At 38.1% G+C, this 16,916-nt stretch overlaps 2 protein-coding genes and 3 non-coding genes across 6 annotated transcripts in view; 2 read left to right on the top strand and 3 right to left on the bottom strand.

Moving 5' to 3' along the window:
- The window catches only part of LOC117983715 (mucin-2), a 45,874-nt gene extending 34,848 nt beyond the window's left edge, over positions 1–11,026 (top strand). For both annotated transcript variants that reach the window (XM_034970326.2, XM_069499941.1), the window contains exons 2-3: positions 3,233–7,648; positions 7,760–11,026. In XM_034970326.2, coding sequence (XP_034826217.1) covers positions 3,233–7,648; positions 7,760–8,680 — 5,337 coding nt within the window. In that variant the 3' untranslated portion in view covers positions 8,681–11,026. The remainder of the gene's footprint in view (positions 1–3,232; positions 7,649–7,759) is intronic.
- A 7-nt stretch (positions 11,027–11,033) lies between these two features.
- On the bottom strand, positions 11,034–13,792 carry LOC117983523 (uncharacterized). Its single transcript, XM_069500018.1, has one exon. It carries the CDS (start codon positions 13,678–13,680, stop codon positions 13,171–13,173), a length of 510 nt encoding a protein of 169 aa, XP_069356119.1. The 5' UTR covers positions 13,681–13,792; the 3' UTR covers positions 11,034–13,170.
- Positions 13,793–15,512: 1,720 nt separating this feature from the next.
- TRNAL-CAA (transfer RNA leucine (anticodon CAA)) lies at positions 15,513–15,627 on the top strand. Its single transcript has 2 exons — positions 15,513–15,550; positions 15,583–15,627. It is a non-coding gene; the product is annotated as a tRNA-Leu (tRNA).
- A 305-nt stretch (positions 15,628–15,932) lies between these two features.
- On the bottom strand, positions 15,933–16,004 carry TRNAE-UUC (transfer RNA glutamic acid (anticodon UUC)). The gene has a single exon. It is a non-coding gene; the product is annotated as a tRNA-Glu (tRNA).
- A 572-nt stretch (positions 16,005–16,576) lies between these two features.
- On the bottom strand, positions 16,577–16,650 carry TRNAN-GUU (transfer RNA asparagine (anticodon GUU)). The gene has a single exon. It is a non-coding gene; the product is annotated as a tRNA-Asn (tRNA).
- Between the last annotated feature and the right edge of the window lie 266 nt (positions 16,651–16,916).

Below are 16,916 nucleotides of genomic sequence, written 5' to 3'. Positions count from 1 at the left end.
GTTATAAGGCCTGCGGAGGATTGTATACGTGAATAAAGTAAAAATCAATATTTCAAAACGCATTTTTATCATACGAAAAGTCCAACTCCGTAACGCTTATGTCATTGTTTCAATTAAAATTATACAAAGTTGTTAAATTATTTATTAACTAGCTTACGCTCGCGACTTCGTTCGCGTGGACTACACAAATTTCAAACCCCTATTTCACACCCTTTAGGAGTTGAATTTTGAAAAATCCTTTCTTAGCGGACGCCTACGTTATAATAACTATCTGCACGCCGAATTTCAGCGTGATCCGTCCAGTAGTTTGAGCTGTGCGTTGATAGATCAGTCAGTCCTTCAGTCAGTCAGTCAGTCAGTCAGTCACCTTTTCCTTTTATTTATATAGAAGATTAAATTGAGCTATTTCAGAAAAGACAAAAAAAGCAACAAAAATAACAAAAAATATTTAATCATTCTATTATCTAATTCGTGTGATTCATATGTTAGGTCATGTCATCTTTCTATTCAATTTAGGTAAGTATATTGCATTATAATTAATTTTCATTAATAGTATTAATTATCTAAATATTAGAACATGTAACATACTATTTAAAACAAAACAGTAGCAAAAATAACAAGAATATAAAGGATGCACCTATTATTTAGTTTGGTGGTATTGGTTTATATTTTGGGTACCTATCTTTGGGTGTAGGCCTCCGCCATCTTGTTCCACTGTGGTCTCGTCCATGTCGGTCCTGCTCCTCCTTTTTTTTTTTTTTTTATAGATATAACGAGCAAACGAGCAGGCGGGTCACCTGATGTTAAGTGATTACCGCCGCCCATGAACATTTGCAGCACCAGAGGAGCCGCCGATGCGTTGCCGGCCTTTTAGGAATTTGTTGGTCCGCCCCTTGAATAACCCCATGTTATAATCTAGTGGGAACACCGCCGATGGGAGTTGGTTCCACAGTTTGCACGTGCGTGGAAAGAAGGATCTGGCGCAGTGCACCAGACACCCAGATGGTGAGGGTGAAATTCCTTACGGTGGCGCGCGGTGCGGTTGTAGAAAAAAGAGGGTGGAATGAGGTCAAAAAGCTCTTCAGAGCACTCCCTCTCCTCGTGTCGATGTCGTGCTGCAGGTCGCCCACGCGGCCGGGTGTGGTCGCGCGGCCACCAGTGTAGTAGGTACTATATCACTCCATCGACGGCGACCTATTATAGAAGTACCTACAAGTATTTACAAGGTGAGGTGAGTGCCTTAGATCAGGATCAAGATCCCAGATAGGTAGCTCGCAAACCATTCCGTATTCAATGTAAATAAGTGAGAGGATGTGTTTCTGTAGGCCGGAACTCGGCAGAGCAAGGTCGTCAAACAATAGTCATTATCCCAACACAATGTAGCCTCCATTGAGCAATGCGTACAGGCTACAGCAACAACGGCACTTATAACTACATCGGTATTTCACAGGACATATTTCGGAGAGTGTGCCGAAGAACTTTTCAACCTGTGGCCCTACCGCGGTTGTTTGACAGCTACAAAGTCACGATCGCAATCACCTCTGATTGGTTGACGCTCGCTCACTATTGGCTACAATGCATTGTCGCAACAAGAATTGTACAAATTCAGCCAATCAAAACAATTGAGATTGTAATAATGATTGACGCAGGTTTCCCGCAATCGAGGTGCAGGTTCACCTTTCTACTATCGTACCGCAAGGCATCGCCAAGGTCTGCACCCGTACGTACTCGAAATTCTACGGATACGTACGAAGCGATTTGCTTCCTCATTTCTGATTCAAACCGCTAAGATTGGAACACTCTTCCCGCATCAATTTTCCCGTCCAATTATAATATGGGTACCTTCAAGTCGAGAGTGAATAGACTAGATAGAGAGATAGATCTGCTAGGCAAGCGTGCTCCATCTCAGGAGTCACTTGCCACCAGGTCTGATTGCAGCCAAGCGCTAGTCTGTAAATTAAAAAAAAAAACACGAAAAGAAGTTAGTATAACGCTCTCTATGTTACGTAATCCCATACAAATGACAGAGACAAAAATCTCAGTGGGCATTAACCATTTTGAGGCACCAAAACTTTGTTTCAGGTATTAATTTTCTAAGCTGTGATAGCCTAGTGGTTAGGATGTCCTTATTGGAGGTCGGGGGTTCGATCTCGGGCACGCACCTCTAACTTTTCGGAGTTATGTGCGTTTAAAGTAATTAAACTGTCACTTGCTTTAACGGTGAAAGAAAACATCGTGAAGAAACCTGCATGCCTGAGAGTTCTCCATAATGTTCTCAAAGGTGTGTGAAGTCTGCCAATCCGCACATGGCCAGCGTGGTAGTAGACTATGGCCAAAACCCTTCTTACTCTGAGAGGAGACCCGTGCTCTGTAGTGAACCGGCGATGAGTTGATCATGATGATGATGATGATGAAGTAATTAAATATTACTTGCTTTAACGGTGAAGGAAAACATCGTAAGGAAACATGCATGTCTGAGAATTCTCCATAATGTTCTCAAAGGTGTGTGAAGTCTACCAATCCGCACAAGGCCAGCGTGGTAGACTATGGCCAAACCCTTCTCAGTTCTCACTTTGAGAGGAGACCCGTGCTCTGCAGTGAGCTGGCGATTGATTGATCATGATGATTAATTTTCCTTTAAAAAATTTAGATACCAGTCAAATGATTTCAGTAGATAGACCACATAGCAAAGTGCGCCCGAGAAAGTAATGTTTTCCCAGCACGTTTCCTTATAGGAAGTTATTCTAAACGGCCCCATTAAGTTGTCACAAATCGCTATTCCAATCAGATAATAAGGGCATTAGTTACGCGAATGTAACACGCCAGAACATTGCCACACCGAGCGTCCGCGCTTATGACGTCTTGGTACTAAGTAGGTACCTAGGTACTTACCTAAGAGCCGTATCCATCTCCTAGTCGGGAGGTCGGGGGTTCAGCCCCGGGCACGCACTTCTAACTTTCGGAGTTACGTGTTTTAAGTAATTAAACATCACTTGCTTTAACGGTAAAGGAAAACATCGTGCAGAAACCAGCATGCCTGAGAGTTATCCATAATGTTCTCAAAAATGTGTGGTCTACCAATCCGCACTTGGCCCGCGTGGTGGACTATGGTCCACAACCATTCTCATTCTGAGAGGAGACCCGTGCTCAGTAGTAGCCCGGCGATGGGTTGATCATGATGAAACACATTAAAACCTATAAGTTAAAGCTCTTTTTGTCTCTTCTATTTCAGATGGCGCTGAAGGTGCTAGTTTTAATGGCTCTCGTGGCTGTTTCCTCAGCAGAGAAAGCACAATCAAGATGGTCTCGTCAAATCAGCTCGTACACGTCAGACATAAGCGACTGGGTTCCTTTATCGGGACCCATCGAGAGAGAGGCACCCCAAATAAGGAGACAAGCAGTAGCAGAACCGAGAATACTATCAGAGCCTTTTCCGGGATTCGTGAAACCGACTGGATTCAATCAAGATGCCTTTCCATCGAGGGCATTTTACAATTCCCCGTCGAACCGCCAGCTGTACCTCCAATCGGTGCCTTCTGCCCCCCAGAACTATATCTCGGAACAAGGATTCAATCAAGGATTGAGATTCGGTTTGACACAACCAAATTTTCCGCTCAGTCAAGGCTTCGTCGCACCGCAGTTCAGTTTTGACAACATACCACAAATAAAGCCGAGACCTCAAATCCATTCGAATCATGTTAAATTTGAAAACGCTCCGCCTAAACCAAATCCGCCTATACAAAACCCAGTGAAGCCTTTTGTAAGTCAAGCGGTTAAGAATAATCACGAAACACCTAAATTCATCGATGGATATCGCGCAGAAAACAATAGTAATATGGTATTTGCAAAGAAACCACAATCTTTACAAAAAATAAAGTTTGAACTCGCCGATAAGACTAAGGAGGTGTTTGGCGCCCCCAAACCGAAAGTGGAAAGGGAAGAGGTGCAATTATTGTATATGCCTTTGGAATCGTTAAATAGAGGCCAATTCAATTTCAGAAGTCCGTTAACATCAGCGCAGCTCGTAAATACGGAGCTTTACAATCAGAGACAGAATCCTCTAATTCAAAATCTAGCAGCCGAACTACAGTCAGCGATAGCTCAACCGATGGATACATTCAATTCCCAAGAGTTCCTAACAAACTTTAATGGTCGATTCCGTGAAGTAGACCACAGTCCAAGATTCTCAACTATAACGACGCCCTTTCCTACGACAACACCGACAACAACAGCGAAACCAAAAAAGTTAAAGCCACATCAACCTCCCTTGGCGATTTTCTCAACTCATGACGCGGAAAGCAATGACCAAGTAAGAGTTGGCGACGTACTGCAATCTTTGAAAAATGTCAACACTGTAGCAGTATTAGATTCAGTTAACCCTTTAAATGCACCAAAAGTGTTTATCGGTCCTTCATCTTTGTCTCCGCCAGAAAATTATGTAAAATTTGAGCTACCATATTTGTCCAACATTGAAAATATAGACAAAAAGTTGAGACAGTTGCCGTTCTTTGTAGCGCCCCTGAGCTATAACACTCCTCAGGGCTTTGCGAAGATTCCTTTCCCATCTCCACACGTTGGATCAGTCGTTATAAACTCGCTAATAAGAGACTCTCCACCGGCAATAAAACCGTCTGTCGGCGATACTTACTCGAATCTCTACTCAAGACAACAGTACAAACAAGAACAAAAACCGGTCACTCAGAAGCCAGTCATAAGTTATTATAGTACTTCCCCTCCGACAGTAAATTCTCCTAGCTACGAACAAAATTACTATTCAATAGAACCACAGGCAGTTAGTACATTACGACCACTGAAACAAACAGAATCAAATCGTCCCATTACTCAATCGACGCCACCACCGCCGTATAGAACCGGTTCCTATTTCTTGAGCGATCTAGGAAATCAATATAACCCGTCGCAATTTGTTAACTTCCCACAAGAAACAAATTACAAAATATCAGAACCTACTAAAGTCCAAAATGTTTTTAAACCTGAAACTACTACAACTCCAAGAACAACAGTTACGACATCATCTAAGGCTTCGACATACCCGAGTCAATTACTGGAAACACACAATCCTTACTCTATTAACCAAGCATTCCATTTTAGTACGCCCTTAGATTACCAAAATTTCTTCGACGAATACAAGGAAGCATATGGAAATTCAGGACCAAAACTAACAATCTCCCCGCCTTCAATTTCAATAAGCTCTACACAGGCACCAGCAAAGCAGGAAGTAGAACCAGAACAGCCTAAAGTAGAACATAAGCCTCAGCAGGTATCACCAAATTATCTACAAAATTATACCCCAGAAATCCATCATGAATCTGAAATCCAGAATTCTAGATATCCAGTATTTAATACTAATGATTACTACACTAAAACTGCACAAAAGTCCCAAAATGATAATACCAACTCTGGCGATCCAGTTGATTCTGATGGTGGAACCAAAACTATAACAACCACTTACCCATCACCACAATATACGGATATACAAACACAATCCAACACATCTGAAAACCATTCGGCAGAAAACGCCCTTCCCGAAACTTCAGCAGATGATAATCAAGTAATAAAATCGTCCTCTGAATATAGCCAGTACGACGCTGCATATAATTCACAAGAAATACTATCGTCTACAAGTAGCACCACTACATCAACTAGGAGGCCACCTATTAGAACACGAGGCCGTCCTCGATATCCAACAGCAAAACCAGACTCTCAGGAATATTCTACGCGTGCCACAATCACAAGAAGGCCCTTAAGAGAAAGGAAACCGCTACCTACAAGATCTAGATTTGAACCGAACCAAATTACCACCGAATCATCTACGAGAAAACTGGTTGATTCTAGCGAACGCACTACCACTCCCACAAGGACGAGGACTAGAGGACGTGTACATTACAAGGTATCCGACTATGATGAAAATTATACAAAAAGAAATAAAGCAAGCAAAAAAGAACATGACTTAGCCTATCAACGAGATGTACTTCATCAAAATTACCCTGTTACATTAATGGAACGAACTAGCACCGTAGATATTGAAGCAATCACTGAACCGAACGTGCTTTCATCTAATGATCAAAAGACTGCTAACGCTGAAGATACAGAAGATGCATATAGTAATGATAAACTCTCAATAACTGCACCTGTTAACTCAGAATTAGAGGACCTACCACAACAGTACACTAACACAATACATTCGGTGACTGATGCACCGTATGCACCCAAAGTACCTAATCAAGATGAAGACTATGTCTATCAACAAAAAAGCAGTGTCACACCACAGGATACCGCACAATCTTACGACGAAGTAAAAGAAGAGCGATATGTTTTGCAGACGTCACCCCAACAGAACCAAAATCAAGACAACGTATTTTTCACTACGCAAGCATCCAGCCCTGAGACTGCAACAAATATTCCTGTCTACTCCAATAATGATGAGCATCAATCCAACAGAGAAGAAGAGATAACAGGTGCACCAGAGCAAGGTACTAAAGTTGGGAGTCAGGAATTAAGTCAAGAACAAGAAGAAAATATTGTAGAAACAACGCCATCTTATAACAGGGTGAGAGTACGTCCAGGAGTTGTAAGACAGTATCACCAGACTTCTTTGAGCGAATCGTTACGGACTGATCGAAGAAAACCTGTTCAGCCCATAACATACCGACCTGCCTTTGATAAGCGGCGAACAACAATGAGAATCGAGGAAATTCAAGCTGATTTAAAAACCAAGCAAGTCCATGTTCGACCGGGATTCCAAGATTATAAACAGCCTGTTTACAAACCAGAACCATCAACAGAATCGTCTGCACCAACTTCTACGACAGAAACTTCAGCGAAACGCGGTCAATTTAGACGTCGGCGACCTAGTTATACAACCACAGAACCAGCAATAACAAGAAGACCCTATGAAGCTAAAAATCGTTTCCGAGGACGACGGCCGACTGAGAAACCTACCGATAAACCTGAACTGCAAACCGACATATCATCGACAACTGTCAAAAATAATTTGCACAGTAGATACAGTCACAGACCACGACTTTCCGAGAGATATAATAAAAAACCAGAAACAGAAGATCAAGTATCCGAAGATCAAGATTCTAATTACTCAATCAACAGACCTAAATATGCGGCACCAGAAACTGACCACTGGTCACCTAAAATTTCAACAGATTCTTTTAAGCCATACAATCCTAACGATATTGCAGATGAGGCCAAAGCTTCTTCAGCGAGCGATAACAAATCCAAAGATGAACTCGATATAATAACAGCAAAAAATGAATACGAAGATATACTTATTTCTGTAACACCGGCATATAACAACCGCAATAATAAAAAAATGCCTGACATACCACCTACACTTGAAGCCTTGGTAGAACAAAGCAAAGTAACAAAGAGCGATTCTACTGATACCATGTCAACTTTCGAAAGCATGTTAGAAGAAGTTATGAAAAGTTTAGAAGAACAAGACGAAAACGAATATACGAGCAACGTAATGAAACACAAGGGCGGTGAAATAGGTGAAATTCCACCAGAAAGAATTATTTCATCAGGAGAAAATTACTCTCTAAAGTCGACGACCCCGCTTCAAGAAGAAGCGACAACCCCAGTACCGGATAATGCAATATCTACCACTGTAACTGAGGTAAGGTCATCATTATTATCACTAAAAATTATACAATTACACGATAAGGTTTAGAAAATCATCTTATATTATTGTAAACTGTTTAACAACATTATTATTTTTTGTCTTTAGGAGGTACCTTTACAGAAGAATCGTCGCCGTGGATTTTGGAAAAAAGTCAAGGTTCGTCCAGTCACTGAAATAATCGATGCAGCAGAATCTCAATACTATCCTCACGTAGTTAATCGTCTAGGCCAATACGTATCTAAGAACTCTTTAGAAAAGTCGGGTAAAGGTAACCCGAAGTTTGCGGTAACAACTTACAAACCGAACTACCAGTTCCTTAAAGATTTCTTTGAGACACACGAAGATGCACTCGATGCAATCACAAATATAGACATTCCTAAAATAACTACTGCTAGCAATATCGAGAGCAATACGGAAGTTTTGAAAGAAACCGTTTCAACCACGAGGACTGAATTAGCTACTACTACAGATAAAATTAGTCCAGGAGAACTGGACTTAGGTACAGGGTCACCGGATCCTACATTTGATGACACCGCTTACTATAGCGATCCAACAGAGCCAACCACTAGGGGTGTATCAGCTGTTGATAGATCTGATGGCTTTAGTTTTATGGATTATTTGTTTGGAGTAACGTCACCTGAGGAGCCAGACACTAAAAATGTTACGACATCTGAAAAAGAAATCAGAACAACGACAGAGCTTCCGAAAGACAATACTGTTCAAGTCGATACAGAGACAACCAAAATCAAAATTACGACTGAAAGTTCATACGTTCCAGAAGAAATGACAGCGGAAACTGTTAACGATAACAACGAAAGCGCTACAGAAACAATAGTAGAGCTTCAGAAGAGTGATAAGGGAAGTGTACTTTCAGATCAATCCATTGTACAACTAGAGAGTTCATCAATATCCAGTTTTATGGACCCAGCGAACGTCGTCAGCACGTCTATGTCCACCGAAGTCTCGCACGAAACTGAAATTTGTTTTAGAGGCAAATGCATTAAAACGAATAAGAATTTGTTATAAGATGAACTAAAATGGTGCTTCAAAGTGTTCAAAATCATTAGTGGTTAAAGTAATGACTGTTTGAAAGGACAATTTCTCAGTGAAGTGACGGTTGTACGGTAAAGCTGATAGCATATTACAGACTACAGTACCATTGAATAAAAGCGGCGCATGCTAATGACGTCATTTTTACCGCAGCCGATATGACGTCATTTTCATATTCAGTAGGTATACTTAAGATTTCCTTAGCTGACTTAAAAGATAATCAAATAGCAGACACTTCTGAGAAAGAGCGTAAGCGATACGAGTTGCTCGGCGTTTTAGACCTTCTGGAATTAGGTTTTTCACTCATATCATGATTTTATTGTCAGTTAGTGGTAACAAGATCCTACGGGCAGCGTACAGTGCGCCTCGCATTTCAGCGAAAAGCCACTTGTTTACCTTTTAAGTCAGTTAAGGAAGAATAGATTATACTTAGGCTCTGTCGTACAGTAGGTACAGTACGCGGCAGAAAGTAATGTACATCGACCTTTAGAAGGAGATAACGGATTTGTAGAGCATTGTCTCTGTCGTTGATACCGACAAAGCGTCATTTATAGGTATGAGTGACAGAGACAACGCTGCTCTACAAAGCCGAAATGTCATTCTAAAGGCCGATGTACATTATTATCTGCCGCGTAATGTCGTAATATGCGATCAGTATAAAGCATAACTTTTTATTTTATATTTATTGTTTTCGTCTTAGAACTATAAAATCGTGTAAATAATGGGTATTTTCAGAGCTTTTCACTTGATTTACTAAATGGTTATGTACAAGACTTAAAAGTTATAGATACATTTTGTATTTTGCAATATGGAAAACTTATCTGTACTAAACAATTTAGTTTTATGTATAGTGTATTTACTTATGCCTTATTTCATGCATTAAGGTTAATTATATGGTCCATACTCACGTCCTTATGTTTACATAGTGTGTACGGTGCTTTAGAGTTAAGGCACACTGTGATCTTATTGACTTCTGTGTGCCTTGATCCTAATTTTTTTTTAACTTCTATAGTGGTTCTTATTCTCTATTGAAGTTACAATATTATGTACCTATCTATGTAATGCAATCGAAAAGAGCTAGAATTAAGATTTAAAGTGTAGGATTTTTTATACTTTTTGTAAAATTATATCGACTGAAAAATATATTTAATCAATATGAAAGTAAGGAAATTCTCCTGTATTCATTATTAAATACTTATTTCTTTATTATATTAATAATCTTCTTTGTATATTTAAGGGCATTTCTTTAAATAAATTTAACTTCTTCTAATATCTGTAATATTGTTAAGGTTTTTTAACAATATTAAATATTGAAGATAAACCGTAAACTGTACCAAGTTGTTTGCAATATTAACAGACTATTATTATAATATTATGTAGTTAGGTAGCGGAAAATAAAATGTTTAATTAAATGACAACATTAAATTCATGAAAGGTAAGTAAGACAATATTGAATGTCAAAGAAAAATAAATTAAAGAGACTCCATAAATATAACAGAATAACAATTTTTAATTTTTTATAAATTTATTCAATAATATATTATATAGAATCAATTTTACTCTTGAATCTCTTGGATGAGTAAACCACTCTATCCACGGAAAGAAGTTAGTATAGCGCTCTCTCTGTTACGTTATCCCATACAAATGATAGAGACAAAAAACTTCGTGGGCGTTAACCATTTTGAGTGGCCAACTAATCACAAACTTGTTTTCAAAAAACGTTAGAAAAATTCGAAAATATAATTTCGTTTGTAATTGGTTGGTGACTCTAAATGGCTAACGGCCACTGAGATTTTACTCTCTGTCATTTGTATGGGATTATCTAACTTCTTTAAATAATAAATAAATCTTTTATTGTTTCACCAAAAAATTACAACCAAGAGTTAGGTTAAGCCACCTATGCCTAAAATAAGTTGTAAACTCGTGTTATAGGCATCAGGGCTCTCCCCTTACAGACTAGAATATTGAAAACAATAAATAATAAGAAAATATTATACAAAACAAACACATTTTTGACATTAAGTTACAGTGAAGTTTAATAATATATACCTACATATATATATACATACTAGATGACTTTCCGCAGATAGAGTATAATAGTTCAGAACTCTTTTCCTACCAAAAACCAGTAATAAAATAAAAGTGAAGTTAAGGCGACTGGGTATATAGATGGATCAAAAGGTTGTATTATTATCTAAATAGCTTCATGCCACCCACCCAAAGTGTTAAGCATATAATATAGTATAATATAGTATAATGTGAAGTGGATATGTGTACCATGTCTGACGTGTAACTTATAATAAAGTGTCAAATTAATAACAACTTCATATTTTTATTTACCTCCAGTTTATTTTTAAATATAATTTATCACAATAAATTGGTGCTAATTGAGTTTTTCTCATAACTTAACAACCACCCCTCTGACACTCTATACAAGTAACTGAATTGGTGACCTATTACTACTACTACCGGTACACCGGCCTGTCTGCAGACAATTCATCTAATGTGGGTAACGATCCAAGCAATTTGAGCAGAACAAGGACAACGCTATAGATAAGCAATATCAGTGCTTCTTGCTCGTGTGCCAAGGTAAGAACCAAGTGACGCCGGTGCAGCTGTGCCAAAAGACAGGCTAATACAATATTCAGTAGGGTGTAACCAGAACGCTGGCAAAAACTAAGACAGATGATAGAACTGATGATTACTGATATGATACCACAAAAAAAAAACACAAAAAAATCCTATAATTTTGTAAAACATTACGATATATTGCAAATAAAACATCTGACTGAAGTTACAAGTGATCGAAAGTTGCGTAAGTAGGCCACTCGGAGTCAATGCCGCGACGTAGGCAGGACATTGACTCGAGTTTTGCACGCTATTACATTGCGGGTCTGAAAAATACTAAATCACTAAACATACAAAATGAGGCAAATGGTTATTGGTTTAGGATTGTGTTTAGGTAGTATGACAACAACGCTAAGTTTTTGCTAGCGTTCTGGTTACACCCTGTATAAATTGTTTCTGTATAATCTAATAGGGTAAAACTACAAGCTACTTATGACAACAACAAGTACCTACCTATCTTTGAAGTTGGCTTCAAAAAAATGTTTTATTTTGATATTTTTCAGGATTAAATACAACTAACTTGAATATCTGATGAGAGAACTAGCTGATGCCCGCGACTTCGTCTGCGTGGTTTTTTTAAAATCCCTTGGGAATTTGATTTTCCGGGATAAAAAGTAGCCTATGTGTCACTCTCCAGGTCTTTATGTCTTTACCCATGCAAAAAATCACGTCAATCCGTTGCACTGTTGCGACGTGATTAAAGGACAAACCAACAAACAAAGACACTTTTACAATAAGGGTACTGATTACATTTTTACAACTATAGTTAGGTATTTAGCTGTACAGTGAACTTAAAATAACAATAGTTACATCAGCTTTTATTAACAACATGCAAGGAATCTGTTTATTCTTATATAATACAGTAAAGAAATAATAGATTACAATCATTATATTCCCAAATGATTAAACAATACTACTACTTCTGTTAAGCGCATTGTTTCATTAATATGAGAAAAAGATGTTCAGTTTGATATGAAATGTTTATGTACCAACTTCCAAGGTGTATAGATATGGCAACTTCATAGCAAAAATACTCACAGAACTATGTCAAGGTCCATATTGTTTAGTTTTGAATTAATTACATAATAGATGATGACTCCACATGGGCCAATTCAATGGATTTGCCATGTGGTTAGATCTCCCAAGGAAAAAAAACCAAGTGCGAGTCAAACTCGTGCACTGAGGGTTCTGTACTACAATCGTATTGTATCGACATTTTGCACGATAAATCAAAAACTATTATGCCTGAAAATAAATAAAAATCTGTTTTAGAATGTACAAGTAAAGCCCTTGTATATGATACCCCACTTGGTGTAGTAATCTTACTTTGAAAGTTGAAAATAGCAATATTTTAATTTATTTTTATTAACACATTTTAATTTTTTCTTGTGATGTTACCATAAATTCAGTTTTCAGATTTTTCCCTCATGTCTGTCAGGCAAAAGTTAACAAAGTTAAAGGAGAAGTTGGCAAAGAACCAAATTAGTCCTCTTTTACCTCAAACCCCTTTTTTACTGTGTTGACATCCCCCTCCTATTCAGGAGGTTGGGGGTTCAGAGTTCAGATCCAGATAAGCACCTCTAACTTTTCAGTACTATGTGCATTTTAATCATTTAAATATCACTTGCTTTAACAGATAAGTACACTTGTATGCCCTAGAGTTCAGCATAATGTCCTCAAATGTGGGTGAAGTCTGCCAATCTGCACTTTGCCAGCGTGATGGACTGAACTATTCTGATTTTTAGCATCATCCATGCTCAGTAGTGAGCCGGTGATGGGTTGATCATGGATGGATGGATAAACCGTCTTCTTCACTTTGATCCCCTGTGAATAAATCATCATTCTAGCACTTGGCAGTCATCATCGTCAACAACCCCACCATTGAGTGCCTCATTCAGTATTGCACTTTTATTCTTCTTCAGTTCACTGTTGATGAAACTTCGCCGCTCCTCTTTCTGTCTCAACAGGGAAGTTTTCTCCGCGCTCTGCCGCTCAGCGAGCCCTTTAGTGAACGTGTAAATAACTGTTGTAAAATCACTTTCAATAAAAGCTAAGTTGATGCTAGGCCCCGTCTCCACCGTACACAAATTCTCCTGTAAAACACTGATAAAGTCCATACTAACATCTTGATTGGTCGGAATAGGTACGTATATGTTCAATTTCTCGTTTTTATTAGGCTTAGCGACAACATACAGCGTGTCGATATCCCTATTGTAACAGTATTCAGTGTCGTACATGAGTTTTTGGTCCACTAAATAAATGTACAGGAAGTAAGCAAGGGATATCTTCTTATCGCATTTGCAGCCAAGGTTTTTCATGTCTTCCTTGATTTTTACTTCAACATCCATTTTAGATTAGAGTTTAATTCAATTGTAATGAATTTTCGTAAAAATGTAACAATTTGTTTTGTAAACAAATTACAAACTTCAACATTGGTCTGTGAACTTCAATGAGTAAACAATAACGCAGGGTCTTAACAGATAGAACTAATGTTGTTTAGTATAAAAAATATCCATTATTTTAGTTTGTGCAATTAGAACTAGATGGCGTTTTATCAAAAAATAAATTACGGTGCGACAAGGCTATCTTGGCGCGTGGCGAAATCGGAACTAACGGTGCCGTCAAGTGTCCCCTTTGTTCTTGTTTGAATATTCTAAGCCTTTGTTCTCCAATAGCGCCCCCTGTCAATGTCAATCAAGTGGCAAGAGAGCCTTGTCGCACTGTAGTCTGGTATTTCTACGACTTCCCATAAAGCAAATTAAGAAGAAGAAGAAGATCTCTACGACTCAAAAAGTTTTATTTACTACTAGGTGCTACTAGCCACAGGACACTATTACTCCTATGCTACTAGCTGAAGCCCGCGACTTCGCGTGGAATTAGGTTTTTAAAAACACTGAGGGAATTCTTTGATTTTCCGGGATTAAAAGTAGCCTATTTCACTCTCTAGGTCTATATCTATACCCATAGACTATATGTATAGTCTATAGTATACCCATGCAAAAAAGCACGTCAATCCGTTGCACGTTGCGACTTGATTGGAGGACAAACCAACAAACAAACACACTTTCGCATTTATAATAAGGGTACTATAGCAACCTTGACATCCATGTTTGTGCCACATTTTTGTTTACGCAGTGTTACTGCATCCGTGATCCATCCATTCAAGTGTACTGCTGGGATATTCACTTATAAATTCATGCTAAATTCAACATAACCTAATACCTATAGAGAATTCAGTACAAAAATCATGTGTAAAGAAAAAAATAAAATTTAGTTTTTTAAATAATAAATTACGGGTTTTGTTTTATTACCTCAACTTTTAGTACTGAAAGTACTTCTCTCAATGTATAAAATAATAAATAATGCGGCCGAACTAAGAATAACACTGAATTTCTGCCATATTGCGACGTGTACCTAAGCGGAATTATAATTTTTGATTCGTATTTTCTTTGAAGTCACTACCTATAAAAATAATATATGAATTAAACCTGCACACGTGTTATAGGTACCTGTTATACGTATAGCTATATAGTTGACCTTAAAAAACTAGTATCCAAGGCCGGAAAAAATTAAAAATAAATTACATACAATAGTTACTGCAATTAGAAACAGATGGCGCCACTACGAAAGATTAGCTGACGTCTCTATACCAGTATATATAATGTACTCTGTGCAATAACGTGAACTTCAACTCTACGTCCATTTGTCAATTTGACATTACATGAATTTTGATTTGACGTCTCCGCCATTTTTAAATAGGGCAAGTTTACTTCGCTTTCACTAGATTTTTGAATTACTAATTTAATGGCATATTTAACCACATGATTATGTTGCAGAATTCATATTATTTTAATGGCTACAAAATAAATTGGTATCAAAAAATATTATAACAAAGTAGCCGCGCTTGGATAGCGACATCTACCTAAAAGTAGTTGAACTATTACCTTTCGAAGTAGATATCTGATAACTCAATAGATGGCAATGTATCATTTAGCAACTAGCGTTCGTTAGCGTCTATAAAGCTGAAGAAAAAATATAATTTTGATAGTAAAATATCAAATAATTCAACCTGAAACTCTTTAGTTAATTTAAAACTCTTCTAAATAATATTTAAATCAATGTTGATGGTTTAATTTAAGTAAGACAAGCTCGCATAATAATTTCAGCACACTAATCACCAGTCAGGATGGCCGAGCGGTCTAAGGCGCCAGACTCAAGGTTCCCTTGCCTACTTGTGTAGGTCTGAGTTGTTCTGGTCCTCTCTGAGGGCGTGGGTTCGAATCCCACTTCTGACATATTCTTTTTATTTATTCATTCATTTTAGTTGTTTGGATTTTGGATATTGCTCTCAGGATTTGACAAAGTTTTTACTCTAGAAAGTTAAAAAATTAAATTATTATTTATTGATCAAACAGAGGTACATTTATACATACTTTACTTACGAGAACTAATACATACTTATACATAATAACAAAACCAATTTGTTAAGTAGGTAGTTAATAAGGAAATATTTTTTCGCGGTCTACAGTTACTAGGTATCTCCTCCGTAGTTGTAATGCGTATCATTAGCTGAAAACGAAAATTGTTCCAAAAATGTGGTTTCCCGTACCGGGAATCGAACCCGAGCCTCCTGGGTGAAAGCCAGGTATCCTAGCCACTAGACCATACGGGAGATGTTAAACTGGACGAAATATTTGCTTATAAAACATTAGGTACTACTTATAAATAATAGATGAAGTACACAATAGTCAATAAACATAATAAATCAATAGTCACATACACAATACACATGCCCGCGACTTTGTCCGCATGGATTTAGGTTTTTAAAAATCCCGTAGGAACTCTTTGATTTTCTGGAGTAAATGTAGCCTGTTTCACTGTGTTGACCTACCCATGCAAAACACGTTGTGACGTGATTGAAGGACAAACCAACAATAAACACTTTATTGGTAGTGGTTATTATTATCTGCTCTTATGTAAATAAAAGAAAAGCTCTGACTCACTGACTGACACATCAACGCCCAGCCTAAAATTTGTTATGAACGTCCGTTATTCTTCAAGTTATATCCATGAAAATAGGTACACCGGCACCGTACCGGACCCGGCTTTCGGGTAAAACTAAAGAAGCATGAGTTTCACAATTTTTGAAAATTATACCTACCCCATCCCGTAATCGATTTTAAAAAATTACAAACGAGGCCCACCCGGGGGCGCGATTTTTTTTTATTATTATAAAAAAATTCGCGCCCCCGGGTGGGCTCGAACCACCAACCTTTCGGTTAACAGCCGAACGCGCTAGCCAATTGCGCCACGGAGGCGACGACAGATCGAGCCAAATTAAGATAAGGTTTTTTTTGACATTTTTATCATTATTATAGACCACTGCTTCGCTATAATCAGAATTCAGACATGCTGACAAGACGTGCCTGTTGCGATGCCTATTCACTCTTCTATGATAGAAGGGCGTTCCATATTCTAGCGTGCAGCAAACCGCTTCGTACGTATCCGTGGAATTTCTCCTATAAGGGTGACCTTAGCAGAGCTTCTCAGCAGGTGGACCTAAAAATGAACATGAGTAAGACGA

This window comes from Maniola hyperantus, chromosome 7 (genome assembly GCF_902806685.2).
Source record: "Maniola hyperantus chromosome 7, iAphHyp1.2, whole genome shotgun sequence".
In the NCBI taxonomy this organism is placed as follows: Eukaryota; Metazoa; Arthropoda; class Insecta; order Lepidoptera; family Nymphalidae; genus Maniola; species Maniola hyperantus.
The sequence above is the reverse complement of the archived record's forward strand: the minus strand, read 5'-3'. Positions and strand labels throughout refer to the sequence as shown.

Excerpts from the sequence above, each read along its gene's own strand:
- LOC117983523 (XM_069500018.1), bottom strand. The coding sequence starts at position 13,680 with ATGGATGTTGAAGTAAAAATCAAGGAAGACATGAAAAACCTTGGCTGC.